The sequence below is a fragment of the Rhinopithecus roxellana genome, chromosome 14 (genome assembly GCF_007565055.1).
Source record: "Rhinopithecus roxellana isolate Shanxi Qingling chromosome 14, ASM756505v1, whole genome shotgun sequence".
Taxonomy (NCBI): Eukaryota; Metazoa; Chordata; class Mammalia; order Primates; family Cercopithecidae; genus Rhinopithecus; species Rhinopithecus roxellana.
In genome coordinates this window covers 65012320-65032830 of record NC_044562.1, presented here as the reverse complement: position 1 = coordinate 65032830, position 20511 = coordinate 65012320, and the positions used below count along the sequence as shown (strand labels likewise).

The window sequence follows — 20511 nt, the reverse complement described above, 5'->3', positions numbered from 1 at the left end:
TCTTGTTTCGTATGGGCAGAGTGTGTCTTGGAAAAGTATACAGTTTTTTGTACCTTGTTGGCCAACAGGATTCATAGTCTGCATTTCATCTGTCTGATGAAAAGAAAGCATTGCTTGATGATAGTGTGTGTGTATGTGGTGTTTGTTCACAAATGTGTCTGTACGTGCGTGTGTGTTTGTGTGCAACGTCTTAAGCTCTACACAGGAGATTTTTTTTCTGAAAGGTTACCTACAACAAAATCTTACTGAGTCTATCCAGGGGAATTACACCCAGGGATGTAATTAAATACTTTAACAAAGACGGCAGATCATCATTCAGGAGAACATTAAAACAGTTTTGTTTTGTATTTTTAGTACAGACAGTGTTTCACCCTATTGGCCAGGCTGGTCTCTGACTCCTGACCTCAAGTGATCTGCCTGCCTCGGCCTTTCAAAGTGTTGAGATTACAGGCATGAGCCACCACACCCGGACTTAAAATGGTTTTAATGAGAAAAAAAGAAAATCACTTCCACTTTTCTTGACTTTTTGGTGAATTACAGCAGAATTGATGGTTGAATCCAGTTATAAAGAATTTGGGCTCAGTCAACACCATCTAGGGCCAGTGCAGCTCTGGAGAACTGGGGCTGGGATGTGGTTATAGCAAGAAAAGATCTGTGCTTTCCCCATTGTTCTCACATTCTGTTTTTGATCTAAATTCAAATTTACCTGTTAGTGGGCAAGCCCAAGGCCTCTCTCCAAGATTATTTATTTCAACTTTTTATTATCAAAGTTTTCAAACATATACCGAGGAGAGGCTATAGCATAATGTGTACCCATGTAGCCATTCTTAGGTTAAATGATTTTCAATATCTTTCTCTACTGCTTCATCTTTCTTCGTTTTTTCTTTCATTTTAAAGAAAAATTTTGACTTTTTTTTTAAAAGAAAATCTTGGCATGTTGTCTCATCATGAAATACTTCACTAAATATAAAAAGTAAGGAAAATTTGTTTCATAGCCACAATTCCTAAGACAATCAATAATTCTTTAATATTATCTCATTTTCAATCCATAATTAAATTTATCCTGATTGTCTCAAAAAATCTTTTACATGTAGATCAATGGAATAGAATTTACAATCCAGAAATAATCCCATACATTCTTTGCCTTGATTTTTACCATGGTGCCAAGACCATTGAAATGGCAAAGAATAGTGTCTTCAACAGAGGGCTCTGAGACAACTGCATATCCAAGTGCAAGAGAATGAAGTTGTACCCTTACCTTGTATCATTTACAAAAATTAACTTGAAATGGATCAAAGACCTAAATAGAAAATCTAAAACTGTAAAACTCTTAGAAGAAAAGAAGAAAACATTAGGGAAAATATTCATGACCTTGGATTTGGAAATGGTTTCTGAGATGTTTTTTTCTTGTACCAAAAGTATAAGAAATTAAAACAAGAAAAAGAAGAGATAAATCTTTATCATAATGTTTTTATACAAAAACTTTTATATATCGGAGGACACTATCAAGAGAATGAAAAGACAACTCACATGGGCACCCTTATTAAGGTGTGCAGATAAACACGCATATGCTTGACATGGAGGCTCTCCCATGACACATCCTATGTTTTCCTTTCCTATGAAACTTTCTGAACAGGTGACCCCAGGTGGGGCTTCCACCTGTGTTAGAACCTAAGCTTTCTGTGGCTTTCTGAAATCTCTGGTGTCAGAAGTCAAGTGTGGATTACTGCTGCTTTCCTTGACTGTCTCTCTCTCTCCTTCAATCTATGTTGATAATGTGATATCAAACATGATACACTACCTCTTTTGGCCCACTCAAGATATTCTGGTGGTGCCCTCTGGCCTGCACCCTCCCACTGGCTATGAAGGTCACCCATGATCTCGCTTTCCCTAGCCTCACTGGCTTTATTTTATGCAACACTCCAACTCTCCTCTTTCCACCTCCCCTGTTACTTTTCCCTTCCTATTTTATTCCTCTTTTCTGTCTCCTTCCCCACCTATGTCTTTCCTTTCTGTCACTTTTTCTGCGTGATTCCTGCCCCAGAGGGGTCAATAAGATGGGGCATCCCATGGGCTGACTCATGCAGGGAAGCTGTCAGTAATTAATTAGCAAGGCAGGGAAGTTGTACCCCAAATCTTGGTTTCAACGCTAGAGGACTTTAGGAGGTAGTCAATGTAGTGTTTGAGCACGTGGACCCTGAAGTCATCCAAGCCTGATTTCATAAGTACTTCAGCTGTGACACTTGCGTAAACGTGGGTAAAAACTCAGTGTTATCTAGATTAACTATGATAATGCATACAGATGCCTGGCATGTGGCAGTGAATCAACAATACCCGTAACTGTGTGGGTGATACGCATTTTCCAGCACAATTATTTCCAGCCTCCACAAGATTAATGATCTTAACCAGGCATTCAGACTCTCTTCAAAACAACATGGTGAGATATCAATATTGTCTTCTTGATGCAAGTTTCCCTTGAATGATTTAAACTTCAGATGGTGGACTGTCTCCTTAGGGAGAATTTGCAAATTAAATATAATAAAAGCTAACATATATTGGAGACTCGCCAGGTACCAGGTGCTACCCTGAGTACTTACATGGAAGCTGGCATTATTGGCAGACCTGTTTTGCAGATGATGAAACTGAGGCACAAGGGGGTTGAGTGACTTTCCCAAGGTTATTGCTCAAGTAAGTAGGGGAGCCAGGATTCAAATCCATACATTCTTCGTATAAAAAAAAAAAAAAAAAAAAAGTAAAAAAGCCTGAGTGTGGTGGCTCACACATGTAATCACAGCACTTTAGGAGGCCAAGGCAGGAAGATCACTTAAGCCCAGGAGTTTGAGACCAGCCTGGACAACACAGGGAGACACTGTCTCTACAAAACTTTTTTTAAAGTTAGCTGGGCATGGTGGCACATGCCTGTGGTCCCAGCTACTCAGGAGGCTGAGGCGGGAGGATCGCCTGTGCCCAGGAGGTCAAGGCTGCAGTGAGCCATGATTATTCCACTCCATTCCAGCCTGGATGATAGACTAAGACCTTGTCTCAAAATAAATAAATAAATTAATTAATTAATAACATTTAAAAATTGATATGTAATTCATGTATCATAAAATTCAGTGGTTTTCCATGTGTTCCCAGATATAATCAGCCATCACCAATATCTAATTCCAGATCATTTTCCTCACTCCAAAAAGAAACCCCATGCCCACTGGCAGTCACTCTTTATTTCTCCCCCTTCTCCTACCCCTCAGCATTAATTTACTTTCTGTCTGTATGGATTTGCATATTCTGGGCATTTCATGGAAATAGAAGCCTTTATGACTGGCTTCTTTCACTTAATTTCATGGCTTATCCACGTTGTAGCATGAATCAGTATTTCATTTCTTTTCATGGCTGAATATTCCATTGTGTGGATTTACCACATTTTTTTTTATCCATTCATCAGTTGGTGGACATTTGGGTTGTTTCCCATTTTCAACCATGAAAAATAATGTTACTGTGAACATTTGTATACGATAGACCCTGATGTTCTAATTTTTGAGCCCATGTGCCTAACCTCTATACCTGACTGCCTGATTGTGTTGACAGGAAACTTTTTGGGAAATGTCCTATCTCTGGCCTTTTGGGAATGTCACGTGGAGTGAAATGTGCCTAGAGTGGGTTTGACTTCGGACATCACATGGTCTCGAATCCCTCAGCAAACATGAGTTAGTCTTGTTTTTGTTGGTGTTACAGAATAACATGCAGCTGGCTCTTTTTCTAAAAAAATTAATATTAGATGTCCTTCATTGAACAAACATCTGTTGAGAGTCTTTGTGTGACTGGGATATGGCCATAATCAAATGAACATGGCTTTGCCATTCTAACGGAGAGGAAGGCATTGATTAGTTACAAACTGTGAAACATACTTTGAAAGAAAAGTAAAGGATGCAAAGAGAGCTGATCATAGGGGACCTTGCAGGATGAGGAGTGGCAATCTTGGGAGAAGTTGGGGCCGGGTGTGTCAAGCAGGGAAGATGGCTGGTGCAGCGTGAAGCCAAATGTTTGGAATCACAGCGTGTTCTTTCCCTTCATCCCTGTGTTCCAGGGTCTCTTTACTTCACAAACATAGGTAAGTGGAAATCCTGCTTTATGTCTCTTCTGAATAATCCCTTTGTCATGGCTTACTTAGTGACCTGTGCCCCTCCCCACTGCTCCTGGGACCACAACCCACATTGTTACAAGCCTCTGAAGGAAGTTATAAACACCTTATCTTCTACTAGGACAGGTGCCCCTGGAGCTATCTGGCTGGGTAAGCCATACTTACCTGCACTTCCCTATCCTGTCTGTGGGTGATTCAGACTTGACTATTGTTATCACACTAAACTAAACTGGGGTTCACTCACCCAGTGCAGTAAGGCCAAACATCCACACTGAGATTTGCAATGGGAGAAAGGAAGGCGTTTATGTGCAGGGCACCAAGCAAGGAGTATTGGGAGGCTTATACTTAAGACCCAACCTCTCTGATGGCTTGCAAATAAGGGTTTTTAAGGGCAAGGATACATTTTAGGAAAACAGAAGTTACAAGAAGAAATTGCAAATCAATACACAGAGGTTACACATCGGTTTGGTCATGAGAAATGAAGGCTTGCAGGTCATAGGTGAATTCAAAGATTTTCTGATTTGCAATTAGCTAAGGAAGAGAAGCTTCATTTAAACTTTGGGGTTAGCAGAAAAGAATGTAAGCTCTTGCTCATGAGTGTGACTTCCTCCAGGAACAAAGAATGACTGTCAGAGTTCAGTTCTCAGTTCCCCTTATCTGAGGTCTGCCTGCCAATGGATCCATTTGATGGAAGTCCAGGTTTCCGAAAAACAACTCAGGGACATATGTTAAGATGTAATCTTTAGTTTCTATAGAGGATCAAGCATCTCTGGACTCTAACGTCCTTGGCTATTGTTTTAGGCTACTATTTTCTTCTTGCTTATCAAGTGCCTTATTTATTTCTCAGGGCCAGGTAGGTAGGTGCCTGGAATTTCCTTCGAAAGAACCCAAGAATGTCCTTTATTTCCATGTTTAGAGGAGACCACAGGCCCCTAAAAGGAATTCCTGCTTCATCTCACCATTTTGGACTTCCCTTAAGATCTGGGCACAGAGCATTCTGACTTCTGCAGCCCCACCCCACAGCCTATCAAATAGATTAAATTGCTCCCGCATCCCATGTCACTTACGTCTGTGTAACTTGGTGAGCTAATCTGTAGTGGATTCACTGACATGTAGTTACGTTTTTATAGCCATTTCATAAAATATTCATAAATTCAATTTTGCCATTTTAGTATTCTAGATTCAGCAAGTTTCTTTTTTTAAGTCTCAAACAATTTGCAGGTCCTTTGAAATCTTGCAGGTAGGTCCTGGCTCCATTACTTATGGGTCATAGGTCATACAAGGGTCTGAAAGAGTGAGCACCTTAGAAGCAAACCTCTCCATAGGGTCCACCTGTCCAGACCTTCCTGTCCCCAACATGAAATTACCTTCATGCACATCTTTGGGTCTCTCCTCTTTTCAAAATGCCAGGTATCCTCCATTTACTTTTGGGAAACCTGCTCTTGCCCACAGAGATTTGTTTTAGGATCTACTTCTTTCACGTCACTGGAATATGTCCCAAGCCTGAGTCATTCAGTCGGCAGCAATCCCTGAGAAAAAAGAAATTGGCCTTTGCGTGACACTCAGGAGATGCCTGAGGACACCTTGACTCCCACAGCACCAACCAGGGCAGGCCTGGGTCTCCAGTGGAGCTACTCTTTAGGGATCATCATTATGACTAACAGACATGCCAGATTCCTCTGGCTAGTCTCCAGTGCAGACACACACACACACACACACACACACACACACACACACACACACGCCATTCTTAGTATAGTCAAAGCTCACAGGAGAAAGAAAAATGTTTTCTAATACCTTCTTTATTTGCAAGAAGGTGTTAGGAATTCAAGGGATGATATGCATAGTGATGTTAGTTTCTTTTCTTCAGCTCCTTCCTCCAACTCATGTTCTGTAGGGACTTCTGGAACTAAGAACAGGACCCACAGATGAGCCATAGGATTTTCAGAGCAAGGCTCTGCTTGGAAGGGCTCAGACCAATGTCCACAGCACAGTGGAGGTCTAGTATAAAGAATGTGAAGTTTGTAGCATTTCTTGATCCTGCTATTCCTACATGCTTGCTTAAGCCATTCTTCCTCTAGATGAACTGTTCTTTGAAGGAAACCTGCCTAATGTCTGCCTGCTCAAGAAGGGGGACCTGAGCTCTGTTCCCTTTGCAACCTTCCTGGAGTCTTATTGCTATCTAGATGAACTCAAAGCAAGATGCTGCCACCCCCATGGCTTTGATCATTGTAAGATGGCAATCCTCTTAGGAGGCTGCTCCCAGCTTGGACTGAGCTGAGTCTTCGCATGCCTTGAACAATGAATTTGCATCCTGGTTATGTTCCCCGTGGGGGCCAGCCCTATCCTTGGAGTGGCCCCTCTAGTCATGTTGCTCAGGCTTGTCCTTTCCTGGGCCCCAGAACACCTCCAATGCCAAACTTGTAGGTGAGAACAGGACGTTGCATGCCAACCAGGTGTGCGTGACTAGCTCTGGGCGAGTCTGTTCTAGTAATGCTAGGCACCACCTCTCACTGCGACAGCCTAGTTTCTACACAGGACTTGCTCTGGGACCATCCTCAGCAGTGTGATTAGCAGGCAGGGCCAGTGTGACCCTCCCTTTCTGGGCCTCAGTTGAGAAACCTGAAGCTCAGGAGAGGAGTCACTCCCCTGGCTGATGGGTGGCTGGGCTGGAAGCAGATACCAGGCTTTCTGACTCCAGCTCTAGCACCTCACCACGTACTGGCTAGAGTTACACTTCTCAAATCTTAATTTCCTAAAGGCAAGTAACAGTTTGAATGTTGTTATATTGTGATGTATAATAAGAAATATATATGTTTGTCTTTGTTTCCTGGCCAGAGCTTCTGAAACCATAAGTGGTGGGAGCGATAAAGGTGAGCAGAGAATCTTTTGTTTTTCAAAACAGATCCGTTTCCATCACATTTAAGTTTATGTAAAGGATATGTAAAGTCTCTAAGGATGAGGGCTGGTTGCCAGGGAGCCAAACCCTTGCAATTAGAGGGAAGAAGGGAGAGAGTGATGAAGATTGATTTGATCACCAGTGGGCAACGATCTAATCAATCATGCCTACTATGTAAGGAAGCCTACAAAACTCAAAAAGGCGGGGTTCAGAGAGCTTTCAGGTTGCTGAAGGTGTGGAGGTGTGGGGCACCCAGAGATGGCAGATGGGGCTACATGGCCTTATCCCCATATCTTGTTCTTTGTACTTTTTCCTCTGGCTATTCATCTGTGTTGTTTGCAATATCCTTTGTGATAAACCAAACCTAGTAAGTAAACTCTTTTCTTCAGTTCTGTGAGTCATTCTAGCAAATGATTGACTCTAAGAAAGAGGGTGTGTGAACTCTGATTTTTGCCAAGTCAGACAGAAGTTGTGGGTAATCTGGGAACCTACTATTTGCAATTGGTGTCTGAAGTGGAGGCAGTCTTGTAGGACTGAGCCCTTAAACTGTGGGGTCCGTGCTAACTCAGAATTCAATTCAGAATGGAATTGAATTGTAGGATACCCAGCTGGTGTTAGAGAATAGGTCCATGTGAAATAAAATCCCCACACATCATGGACATAACAGACAACGTCAATGATAAGGAATCCAGCAAGTTCGGGATAGAGAATTGGCAGGGGGTCTCCAGGGGTCTCTCCAAGTTATCTTCAAAGTGTTGCTATAACTTTTCAGAGAGGGAGAGGCAGACTGGTGGAGATGAAGAGAAAATCCTGGAAGTTCAGGTGAAAGTTCATATGGGGCTTAGTTGATCCATATTCACTGTGTGCTTAAAATGGTTAAATATTAATTTGGGTTCTTACATATTAAAAGGCAAAATTCAGAGCAAGGGAGAGGTAGACAGGGCCTGTGAAAAGCAGTGGTTAGTTTAGGGAAAATAGCTAGGAGCCCTGTGATTTGGAGCGTGAAAACTCTTTATTACTGTTGTTACTTTAACTGTTTCCAGGATGGCCTGCCTTCTTCGTGCATTTCAGAGAATTTCCGCAGGGGTTTTCTTCTTAGCACTTTGGGGCATGGTTGTAGGTGACAAGCTGCTGGTGATCCCTCAGGATGGAAGCCACTGGCTTAGTATGAAGGATATAGTTGAGGTTCTCGGTGCCCAGGGGCATGACATTGTAGTGGTGGTGCCTGAAGTCAATTTGCTTTTGAAAGAATCCAAATACTACACAAGAAAAATCTATCCAGTGCGGTATGACCGAGAAGAGATGAAGAACCGTTACCAATCGTTTGGAAACAATCACTTTGCCGAGCGATCATTCCTGACTGCTCCTCAGACAGAGTACAGGAATAACATGATCGTTATTGACATGTACTTCCTCAACTGCCAGAGCCTCCTGCAGGACGTGGACACCCTGAACTTCCTCAAGGAGAGCAAGTTTGATGCTCTTTTCACAGACCCAGCCTTACCCTGTGGGGTGATCCTGGCTGAGTATTTGGGCCTACCCTCTGTGTACCTCTTCAGGGGTTTTCCGTGTTCCCTGGAGCATACATTCAGCAGAAGCCCAAACCCTGTGTCCTATATTCCCAGGTGCTACACAAAGTTTTCAGACCACATGACTTTTCCCCAACGAGTGGCCAACTTCCTCGTTAATTTGTTGGAGCCCTATCTGTTTTATTGTCTGTTTTCAAAGTACGATGAACTCGCATCAACTGTCCTCAAGAGAGATGTGGATGTAATCACCTTATATCAGAAGGTCTCTATTTGGCTGTTAAGATATGACTTTGTACTTGAGTATCCTAGGCCAGTCATGCCCAACATGGTCTTCATTGGAGGTACCAACTGTAAGAAGAGGCAAGACCTGTCTGAGGTTGGTGGGTTTATTTCTTTTGGGCTGCCTTGTTTCTTCCAGGCTCTATTCTCCCTCACTTATTTGGATCCTTGAGCGGACTGTCCCTTGGAGGATTTCCTGGAGAGACGGTGGTGGGAAAGTGATACCTGGCTCAGAGCAGCGGGGACACATAGGAGACCTGAGGCTGAAGTGGTACATAGGCATTTGGATGAAGACAGGGCTCATGCTTGGCAATAGTAGATTTGCTTAGTTGGGTAATCTGGGGACAGTCACATAATCATTGAATGAGCCTTAGAAATGTCCCAGTTCAAACAGAGGTGAAGGCTTGACTAAGGGAACAGGTCTGGGTTAAAATCAATTTTCCCAACTCTGTCGCATGCTTTGTCTCTGGACCTTAAACCAAGGACCAGCAAACTACAGCCTGTGAGCCCAATCTGCCCAAAGGCCTGTTTTTTTGTTTGTTTGTTTGTTTTTTGTTTCCTTTTATGTTGAGACCTGTTTGTTTGTTTTTGAGACGGAGGCTCGCTCTGTCACCCAGGCTGGAGTGCAGTGGCGCAGTCTTGGCTCACTGCAGGCTCCTCCCCTGGGTTCACGCCATTCTCCTGCCTCAGCCTCCTGAGTAGCTGGGACTACAGGCGCCCGCCACCTTGTCTGGCTAATTTTTTGTGTTTTTAGTAGAGACGGGGTTTCACCATGTTAGCCAGGATGGTCTCGATATCCTGACCTCGTGATCCGCCTACCTGGGCCTCCCAAAGTGTTGGGATTACAGGCTTGAGCCACAGCGCCCGGCCGAGACCTGTTTTTATATGGCCCAGAGTAAGAATGGTTTTTATAGTTTTGAAACAATTGAACAATGAAGAATATGTGCCATGGATGTATTTGGTCTGCAAAGCCTACACATTTACTATATGGCCTTTTCAGCAAAAGGGGGATGGCCTCTGACCTAAGGCAAGTGTTTACAGATGGCCTCCTGACATGTAGGAAAAGGGCCTAGAGTTACTTTGAAAAATAAAAATCTGTGAGTTTTAAATTTTAATTTAAATATTTATACCTTTGAAAGGCTTCAGGCAACTCCCTCTATCTTTTATGCCAGATTTTCTTTTCCAGTTCCTCTTTTTATCAGAGAGAAAGCCTCAAACAGGTCCCAAAGACCCTTACCTCTCTTCTTTACACCTGCTGATTTCTTTGTGAACAAATTGAACAGTTGGCAGTAGCCACTGTGAAAAGGCAACGGTGAGGAGATGGGGATACCTGAACTGGTTCCAGGGAGTCTGGGGCATGAAATGAAAACTTAGAATGTCAGGAATCTTTTTATTGGGACATAATATAGTTGTACACATTTTGGGGGTTCATGTGATATTTTGATACATGTATACAATGTGCAATGATCAAATCAGGGTAATTAAGATATCCATCACCTTGAACATTTATTCCTTCCTTATGTTGGGAACATTCCCATTCTTCATTTCTAGCTATTTTGAACTGCAGAATACTTTGTTGTTAACTGTAGTCACCCTACTGTGCTGTCGCACTTTGGACTTACTCATTCTATCTAAGGGTATTTTTGTGCCCATTAACCAATGCTTTTTCTTTTCTTTTCTTTTCTTTTGAGACAGAGTCTCGCTCTCACCCAGGCTGGAGTGCACTGGTGCGATCTCAGCTCACTGCAACCTCCACCTCCCCGGTTCAAGCGATTCTCCTGCCTCAGCCTCCTGAGTAGTTGGGACTATAGGCGTGTGCCACCATGCCCAGCTGATTTTTGTATTTTAGTACAGATGGGGTTTCACCATGTTGGCCAGGATGGTCTCAATCTCTTGACCTTGTGATCCACCTGCCTCAGCCTCCCAAAGTGCTGGGATTACAGGCGTGAGCTACCATGCCCGGCATTCTTCTTTTTTTTTTGATCAATGTTCTTTATTGGCCATTTAGATGTTTTTCTCTCTTGTGTCAAAGTTTTTGGAGTATTACAGATTTTATTTTATCTTATTTCTTTTTTCTTTTTCTTTTTTAAATTTTAACCAACCATTTTCCCCCCTACTTTCCTGCTTACCCTTTCCACTTTCTGGTAATTACCAGTGAACTCTCTACCTCCATGAGATCCACTTTTTTAGCTCCCACATATAAATGAGAACATGTGGTATTTGTCTTTCTGTGCCTAGATTATTTCACTTAACACAATAACTTCCAGTTACATTCATGTTGCTGCACATGACAGGTCTTCATTCTTTGTTATGGCTGAATAATTTTCCATTGTGCATATGTACTATCTGTGAGTAAAACCAGCAAAAAACTCAAAGAGTTTTTCCTGTTTTCTCACTCAACAACAAACAACACAGAAGACTTCTGTGAACCAATGTGTGGGTTTTTTTTTTTTTCTCTATACACCAAGCAAGCAGGCAATTCTGCCAGATACCAGCTGGGTGTCCTCTAATTCCATACTGACAGTGTCCACCTGAAGATAGCATCAGGTCCCACAGAGATGGGGCTCAGTCCCTAATTTACATTTGAAGAATATAAATTAGTACAGCCACTATGAAGAACAGTATGGAGATTCTAAAAAACAAAAAACAAAACAAAAAACAGAAATAGAACTGCCCCAATATATCCCATTGCTGGGTATATATCCAAAATAAAAAAAAATATGTTGAAGAGATATCTGCACTCCCATGTTTATTATAGCGCTATTCACAATAGCCAAAATATGGAGTCAACCTAAGCACACATCAACATATGAATGGATAAAGAAAACATAGGACTGTAATATTGTGAAATATATATTTGGTCTTCATCCTCATTTTCTTGTACAGATTTTTCCATTCCTTAGTTAAATTTGTTCCTAGGTATTATACATTCTTTGTAGCTTTTGTAAATGGCATTGATTTCCTTTTCAGTTTTTTCTCTGTTGGCATTTATAAATGCTACCGATTTTCATAAGTTGATCTTGTATCCTGCAACTTTACTGAATTTCCTTGTCAGTTCTAACAGCTTTTTGGTGGAGTGTTTAAATTTTTCTAAATATATTATGTCATCTGAGAAGAAGAAGAATTTGACTTCTTCCTTTCCAACTTGGATGCCCTTTATTTCTTTGTCTTGCTGAATTGCTTTGGATAGGACTTCCAGTACTATAAAGAATAACAGTGGTGACAGTCAGCATCTTTGTCTTATTCCAGATTTTAGAGGAACAGTTTTCAATTTTACCGTTTTCGGTATGATGTTAGCTGTGGGTTTATCATATATGGCCTTTATTGTTTTGAGGTGTGTTCCTTCTGTAGCCAGTTTATTGAGAGTGTTTATCATAAAGGGATGCTGAATTTTGTTGAATGTTTTTCAGCATCTACAATGATCATATGACTTTTGTCCTAATTCTGTCCATGTATTAATATCAATATATCAATACATGTATCACATTTTTTGAGTTGTATATGTTGAATCATCCTTGCATCCTGGGATGAGTCCCATTTGATCATGATTAATTATCTTAATGTGTTATTGGATTTGGTTTGCTGGTATTTTGTTGAGATTTTTGCATCTATGTTCATCAGAGGTATTGGCCCGCAGTTTTCTTTTTTGTTGTGCCCTTGTCTGGTTTTGGTATCAGGGTAACACTGGGCTCATAGGATGAGTTTGGAAGTGTTCTCTCCTCTTCATTTTTCTGTAATAGTTTGAGTAGAATTGGTATTAGTTCTTTGAAAAATGGTTGGTAGAATTCAGCAGTGAATCCATCTGGTCCTGGACTCTTTTGAATGAGATACTTTTTATTACTGCTTCAGTCTTGTTACTTATATTGGTTTGTTGAGGTTTTCTATTTCTTCTTTGTTCAATCTTGGTAGGTTGTATGTGTTCAGAAATGTATCCATTTCCTCTAGGTTTTCTAATTGGTTGGCACGTAGTTGTTCACAATAGTCTCTAATGATCCTTTGTATTTCTGTGGGGTCAGTTGCTATGTTTCCTTTTTTCATTTCTGATTTTATCTTAGTGTTTTCTCTTTTTCTTAGTCTAGTTCAAGAACTGCCAATTGTGTTTATCTTTATTTATTTATTTATTTATTTTATTATACTTGAAGTTCTAGGGTACATGTGCACAACGTGCAGGTTTGTTACGTATGTATACATGTGCCATGTTGGTGTGCTGCACCCATTAACTCATCATTTACATTAGGTATATCTCCTAATGCTATCCCTCCCCCCTCCCCCTCCCCACAATAGGCCCCAGTGTATGATGTTCCCCTTCCTGTATCCAAGTGATCTCACTGTTCAGTTCCCACCTATGAGTGAGAACATGCGGTATTTGGTTTTCTGTTCTTGCGATAGTTTGCTCAGAATGAAGGTTTCCAGCTGCATTCATGTCCCTGCAAAGGACATGAACTCATCCTTTTTTATGGCTGCATAGTATTCCATGGTGTATATGTGCCACATTTTCTTAATCCGGTCTGTCACTTTTGCCAATTTTGTTTATCTTTTTTTTTTATAAACAACTTTTTGTTTCATTGGTCTTTTGCATTGTTTATTTAGTCTCAATTTAATTTATTTCTTCCCTGATCTTTATTATTTCTTCCCTTCTATAAATTTTGAGTTGGTATACTTTTGCTTTTTTAGTTCCTTGAGGTGCATTGTTAGGTTGTTTATTCGAAATCTTTCTACTTTTTGGTTGTAGGCATTTATTGTTAAAAACGTCTCTCTTAGTTCTGGTTTTGCTGTAGCCCATAGATTTTGATACATTGTGTTTCCATTTTCATTTGTTTCAAGTAATTTTTGAATTTCCTTTTTAATTTCAGGAAAATCTAATTAAGAAGTTAATAAGCAAAAGTTATGCATTTATTTAATGAGTTCATACTATTGGTTGAATCAAAGCTATTTATTCCTTCTCCTTGAAGTCTGGGGTATTGGAAAAAAGTAAATGAAAGTTATTTATTCTTGTTACAAAGAAATAGTTGGCATAAGAGAGAAAAAATATCATTTCTGCACCTTGGTACCAATTATCTTATTTTTTCAAAAAGTTGTACTCAGTTATATTGAGAAACTGAGCTATAGTGAATGTACTTTTTGAGCCCTGTGACCCTATATCTGGTGCTTGACCTCGTTTGTATCTCAACTGTATTCCCAGCATGTCCTCCTAGAGAACATTCTGTATTATGATATGTAATTATCAACATGCACTTTTAATTATTAGGAATTAAATTAAAGTGATCAGAATAGAATTTCTTTTGTCCAATAGTCAAACCATTTCAACACTATGAAAAAAAGTGTGTCTTTGGACAGGTGGAAATGTCTGGAACCAGATAGAGGTGTCAGTTGCAAAACATGAATGTGCTAAATGCCATGAAATTGTTCACTTTCACATGGTTAATTTTATGTGACTTTGTCGCAATAAATTATTTAAGACAAGAAGATACATCACAGATCATAGAAAATGAAGCCCTGATTATAGCTTAAAAATGCACTCTTTGTTAGGCAAATCACATAATCAGGCAATACATAAAGTAAACAGAACACAAGTGGCCAAGAAAACTTTAAGAACATGTTTAATTTCAGAAATAATCCAAGAAATTCAAATTAACAAACTGTGGAATTCAATTTCACCTATCAGGTTAGTAAGCATGCTTTATAGGTAACTAATGACCCAACGATAAAACAAATACATTTCTGAAAAAAATGTGCAAACCCCCCCTTTTTTTTTTTGAGGCAGAGTCTTGCTCTGTTGCCCAGGCTGGAGTGCAGTGGCGTGATCTCAGCTCACTGCAACGTCTGCCTCCCGGGTTCACGCCGTTCTCCTGCCTCAGCCTCCTGAGTAGCTGGGACTATAGGCGCCCACCACCACGCCCGGCTAATTTTTTTGTATTTTTTTTAGTAGGGCTGGGGTTTCACCGTGTTAGCCAGGATGGTCTCGATCTCCTTGAAAACCATAGGTTGGTGACCAGTTTTTACATAATGCTATGATTCACAAAGAAAGAGTGTCCTTTCTCATGGTAACCTCTGGGCTCCCAGCCTGCCTTGTGGAAGAGTAAAGCAGGATCACTTCCCTCTCATTTCCATGTTGGTGTGACTTTGCGACTTTGACCAAAGCTTTACCTGCCTCCTCTGCCCAAGGAGGGACGTGGCCATCTCAGAGGGCTGCTTGGTTTCTGTCCAAGCTGGCCCTCGGAGAAGCGGAAATTCCTGCTGTGAGAACATCAGAGGCTGAGCCACCAGGCAGTCCCAGATGTCCTGAAACAACTTATCCCAGCCCTGCCCAGGGCCTCCTCTCCAGCTCTGTGCACCTTATGACCTGCCCCAAGACAGTTCAGCTTATGCCAGATTCTCACAGGTGCCTTGCAACCTTTCTGTCTGTCTCTCCGGTCCTCACTTCTTCCCCAGAATCTCATGCTGTTGCATGAAAAAAATAAATAAAATAAAATAAAATAAATAAATAAGTAAATAAAGAACCTTTGTTTTTAGGCCCTTCTCCTCTTCCTATAGGGACTTGAATCCAGGCCAGATGCTGGGACACTCTTATGCTGTCCTTTTTGCTATTTTGTTGAGTTTCATCCATCCCAGGGATAACCTCTTTTCCTATTGATATGGCCAGGTTTCAAAGATCTCAATTTTAGAAGAGAATTTAACTTTGCATTTCATTATGAGAAGGGTCATTGGAGTGTTTTCCCTAGAACAAAGAAGGTCAGAGGTAAATCCTAGTCTGTTCTCCTTGTAATACAAAGAACTGTTCAAGCCTTTAGAAGGACAGGGCCATTCAGACCATAGAGCCAGGTCATGGCCAGAGCTCTGGCTCTGGGACATCCTCTCTTCCCAGCATGGTCTATAGAAAGGAATAGAATGCAAGCTCAGGCCTAGAGGCCTGAATACAGGCTGAGACTTTCTTGCCAACAGGTAATAAAAACAATGAATGTGGTTTTCTTGCAGCATTGTTTACGGAGCATTTTCCCAGAAAACTAGACCCCAATTCCTCAGGACTAGTTCTGCTCCCAAGTTTCCTCCTCTCATGTTCTGGGTTCATCTAAATGGTAGTTCTCAAACAGGTCTAATTTTTCCCCTAGGACAGATATGTCTGAAGACATTTTTGGTGTTGCAACTGGAGAGGCGAAACAGTCAGTAGGATGTAGGTAGAGCCAGGGATGCTGTTGAAAGTTGTACAATGTGTGGAAAAACACCCACCCCCCAACTCCTAACAACGAATTACTCTGGCTCAAAATGTCACGAGTGCTGAAATTGAGAAACTCTGATCTAAATCAATTCCAAGTGAATCCAATGGTGTCTACGCAGCAGGGCCCCCGCCTGGATGTGTGGAGGACAGCAAGGATCCTGTGCCCACCCTCTGAGCTGTTTGTCTCCCTATAGGGGTCTTTGCAAGGAATGCTCATTCAGGGTGAAATCTCAGCCTTTCTTGGTTGAGCTGTGGGTTCATTCTTGGCAAGTCAGTGGAATAAAAGCCTCCAAATGCCAAGTCATTCCTTTTTTTTTTCTTTTTGAGATGGAGTCTCACTCTGTCACCCAGGCTGGAGTGCAGTGGCATGATCTCAGGTCACTGCAAGCTCTGCCTCCCAGGTTCACGCCATTTTCCTGCCTCAGCCTCCTGAGTAGCTGGGACTACAGGCGCGCGCCGCAACACCTGGCTAATTTTTTGTATTTTTCAATTAAAGACGGGGTTTCACTGTGTTAGCCAGGATGGTCTCGATTTCCTGACCTCGTGATCCCCCCGCCTCGGCCTCCCAAAGTGCTGGGATTACAGGCATGAGCCACTGCGCCCGGCCCCAAAATGCCAAGTCATTCTTAATAGGCACTTTTTAAAATACATGACTTAGGCCAATATCTACAATGGCTTTAAAATTCTGCCTGTCTTTCAAAACGCTGTGTTTATCTTTGTGACTGATTACCTGGGGCGTTTCCAGGCATGTGGAACATTTTGGCAGCAGTGTTTCTGTTAACAGATAATTATCTAAAGAGTAGCTGAATGCTAGAATGATTCAGTTAAAAAAAGTATTCAACATGAGTACATAAAAGCCTGGAACCTTGACTGATTAGTAATTTAGATAACTCTAGGAGAATGAGAATAAGGGGTTATGAAAATATAACTTTATTATGATGCAATTCACATATATACAATTCACTCATTTTAATGGTTTTTAGTATAGTCACAGATTTGTACAACCATTATCATAGTCAACTTTAGAACATTTTCAGTCACTCCCAAAAGATACCTTATATCTATTATCACTCACTCTTCTTTCTCTCCTTCTTCCAGCCCCTGGCAGCCATTAATCAACTTTCTGTCCTTATGGATTTGCCTATTTCTATGGATTCCATTCACAAAATACATGAGTAGCTTTTTCCCTTTAGCATAAAGGTTTCAAGGTTCATTCATGTTGTGGAATAACTTTATATTGCCAAATAATATTCTGTTCTATGCATATACCACACTTCGTATGTCTACTTGTAAATTGATGGACATTTGGGTGGTTTCCACTTTTTTGCTATTATGAGTAAAGCTACTGTGGACATATTTGTGTATGAGTTTTACTTGTATATGTGTTTTCAGTTCTCTTGGGTATATACTTAGTAGAATTGCTGGGTTGTATGGTAACTGTATACTTAATCTTTCGAGGAACTGCCAGTGTGTGTCTTGATTACTGTAGCTTTTTTTTTTTGGTAGAGACAGGATTTTGCCATGTTGGCCAGGCTGGTCTCAAACTCCTGACCTCAAGTGATCCACCCACCTCGAGCTCCCAAAGTGCTGGGATTTCAGGTGTGCGCCACTGCCCCCAGCCTTGATTACTGTAGCTTTATAGTAAGTTTGAAATTGGGAATTACAAATCCTCTAAATTTGTTATTCCTTTTTAAGATTGTTTTGGCCATACTGGGTACCTTGAATTTCCATATGAATGTTAGGGGCCAGTTTGTCAATTTCTGCAAAAATTTCCAGCTGGAATTTTGATAGAAATTGTGTTGAATCTATAGATCAATTTGTGGGTATTGCCAACTTAACAAGATTAAATCTTCTGATTCATGAACGTGGGATGTCTTTCATTTTACTTAGGTCTTCTTTAATATCTTTCAACATCAGTTTTTGCTTTTCAGTGTAAAGTGCCACACTTAAAAAAATTAAATCTATTCCTAAATATTTTATTCTTTTTAGATGCTATTTTAAATAGAATTATTTTCTTAATTCTAATTTTGTGTTGTTCATTTCTAGTGTCTAGAAATACAATTGAGTTTTGTATATTGATCTTGTATTTTAACATTTCTGAACTTGTTTATTTGTTCTAATAGTTTTTTTTTCGTGAATTTCTTAGGATTTTCTACATACAAGATCATATCATCTACAAATAAAGATAGCTTTACTTCTTCCTTTCTAATAAGGATGACATTTATTTCTTTTGCTTATCTAATTACCCTGGCTAGAACCTGTAGTACAGTGTTGAATAGAAGAGGAAAGAGAAGATTCTTATGTTCTTCCTGATCTTAGGTGGGGAACATTCAGTCTTTCAGCACATGAGGTGTTAACTGGAGATTTTTTGAGTAGGTGTCCCCCACATTATCAGATCAAGGAAATTTGCATCTATTCCTAGCTCACTGAGTATTCTTACCATATCTGAGGTGTTTGGTTTTGTCAAATGCTTTTTCTGTGTCTATTGAAATGAACATGGTTTTCTTCTTGGTCCCCTATTCTAGTGATATGTGTTAACTGATTTTCAGGTGCCAAACGAACCTTGTATTCCTAGAATAATCCCACTTGATTGTGTTGTATAATCCTTTTACATGTTACTGAATTTGGTTTGACAGCATTTTATTGAGGACTTTTGCATCATATCCATAAGAGATATTAGAAGTTTTATTTTCTTGCAAAGCCTTGGTCTGTGTTTGCTATCTGAATATTACCGGCCTTGTAGAATAAGCTGGAGAATGTTCCCTCCTTTTCTGTTTTTTGGGAATAGTCTGTCAAGAATTGGTATTCATTTTTTACGTATTTGATAGAATTCACTAGTGAAACTGTCTGGGCCTCGACTTTTCTTCCAGGAGGTTTTAAAATTACTCATTTAATCTTTTTACCTGTTATGGCTTTATTTAGATTTTGTATTTCTTTTTGATTCAATTTCAGTAGTTTATTTCTTTCTAAGAATTTGTCCATTTTATCTAAGTTATCTAATTGCTTAGCATAAAATGGTCCAGAGTGTTCCCTTATAGTACTTTTTATTTCTGTAAGGTTGGTAGTAATGTTGCCTCTTTCATTTCATATTTTTAGCAGTTTGAGTCTTCTCTCTTTTTTCTGTGTTGATCTCACTGAAGGTTTATCCATTTTGTCTTTATTTTCAAATAAACAACTTTGGTTTTGTTGATTTTTCTGGATTGCTTCTGTATCTCTCTGGCATTAATTTCACCTCTATTCTTTATTATTTTCTGCCTTCTTGTGTTTACTTTAGTTTCCTGGTAGAGTGACACTTATCGTTACACAATTACCCTCTTTATTGCTAGTAATATTTTTTGTTTTAAGGTCTATATTATCTTACTTCACGATAGTGTGTCATTAAAAAATAGTCTATTGTATCTGATATTAGTATAACCAATCTGCATTTCTTTTGGTTGCTGTTTTATGATATATTATTTTTCCACCATTTTACTTTGTAAAATTTATGTTTTAAATATAATTTTTTTTGTTTTTAAATCTCAAATGTATCTTTGCAGACAAGATATTATGAGGCCTTGTTTTTATCCAGTCTGACAATCTCTGTCTTTTAATTGAGTTGTTTAATCCATTCACATTTAATTCTATTATTGATGTAGATGAATTTTATGTCTACTATCATTTTTTTCTTTCTTTCTTTCGTTTTTTTTTTTTTTTTTTTTTTTTTTTTTTGAGACAAAATCTCACTCTGTCACCCAGGCTGGAGTGCAGTGGTGCGATCTTGACCCACTGCAACCTCTGCCTCCTGGGTTCAAGCAATTCTCCCACGTCAGCTGCCTGCGCAGCTGGAACTACAGGTGTGTGCCACCATGCCTGGCTAATTTTTGTATTTTTTGTACAGACAGAGTTTTGCCATGTTAGCCAGTCTGGTCTCAAACTCCTGACCTCAAGTGATCCACCCGCCTCAGCCTTTCAAAGTGCTGGGATTACAGGTATTGAGCCACTGTGCCTGGCCCCATTTTACTTTTTATGTTCTGTATCTCTCATGTATTTATTTGTTCCTCTGTTCCGCCTTTATTGCTTTTTTCTTTTTTTTTGGCATTGAGTGAATATTTTCTAGTGCAACATGTAAAATCCTTTAATGTTTTTCTTTCCACTATTTAAAAAAGTTGTGCTCTGAGTGGTTGTTCTAGGGCTTAGCACATACATTTTAACCTACCAGTATCTACTTCAGATTTATACCAACTTAATTCCAGTTAAATACTGAAAGGGCATTCCTATATAGCTCTATTTCATTTCTCCCCTTTTCATGATATTATTGTTGTACATGGTACATCTATATATGTTACAAACTAAACAATATTACTTTGTGATATTACAAAGTGATATTACTTTATATAAATGCACATGCTTTCGAGAATCAGAGAGAAGAAAGAAGAGCAAGTATGTATTTATAGAGTTTGTTATATTA

At 40.0% G+C, this 20511-nt stretch overlaps 1 protein-coding gene across 5 annotated transcripts in view; it reads left to right on the top strand.

Annotated features, from left to right (window-relative positions):
* The window catches only part of LOC104666351 (UDP-glucuronosyltransferase 1-6), a 108580-nt gene that overhangs the window by 13500 nt on the left and 74569 nt on the right, over window positions 1–20511 (top strand). Inside the window, exons 1-2 of one of the 5 annotated variants that reach the window (XM_030916489.1) lie at window positions 6753–6902; window positions 8084–8945. The exons of 2 other annotated variants lie outside the window; for them this stretch is intronic. In XM_030916489.1, the coding sequence (XP_030772349.1) occupies window positions 8085–8945 (861 nt within the window). In that variant the 5' untranslated portion in view covers window positions 6753–6902; window position 8084. Of the gene's footprint in view, window positions 1–6752; window positions 6903–6952; window positions 7015–7929; window positions 8946–20511 lie in introns of those variants that run through there. 2 more of the 5 variants (XM_030916490.1, XM_010368446.2) reach the window with 2 other exon arrangements.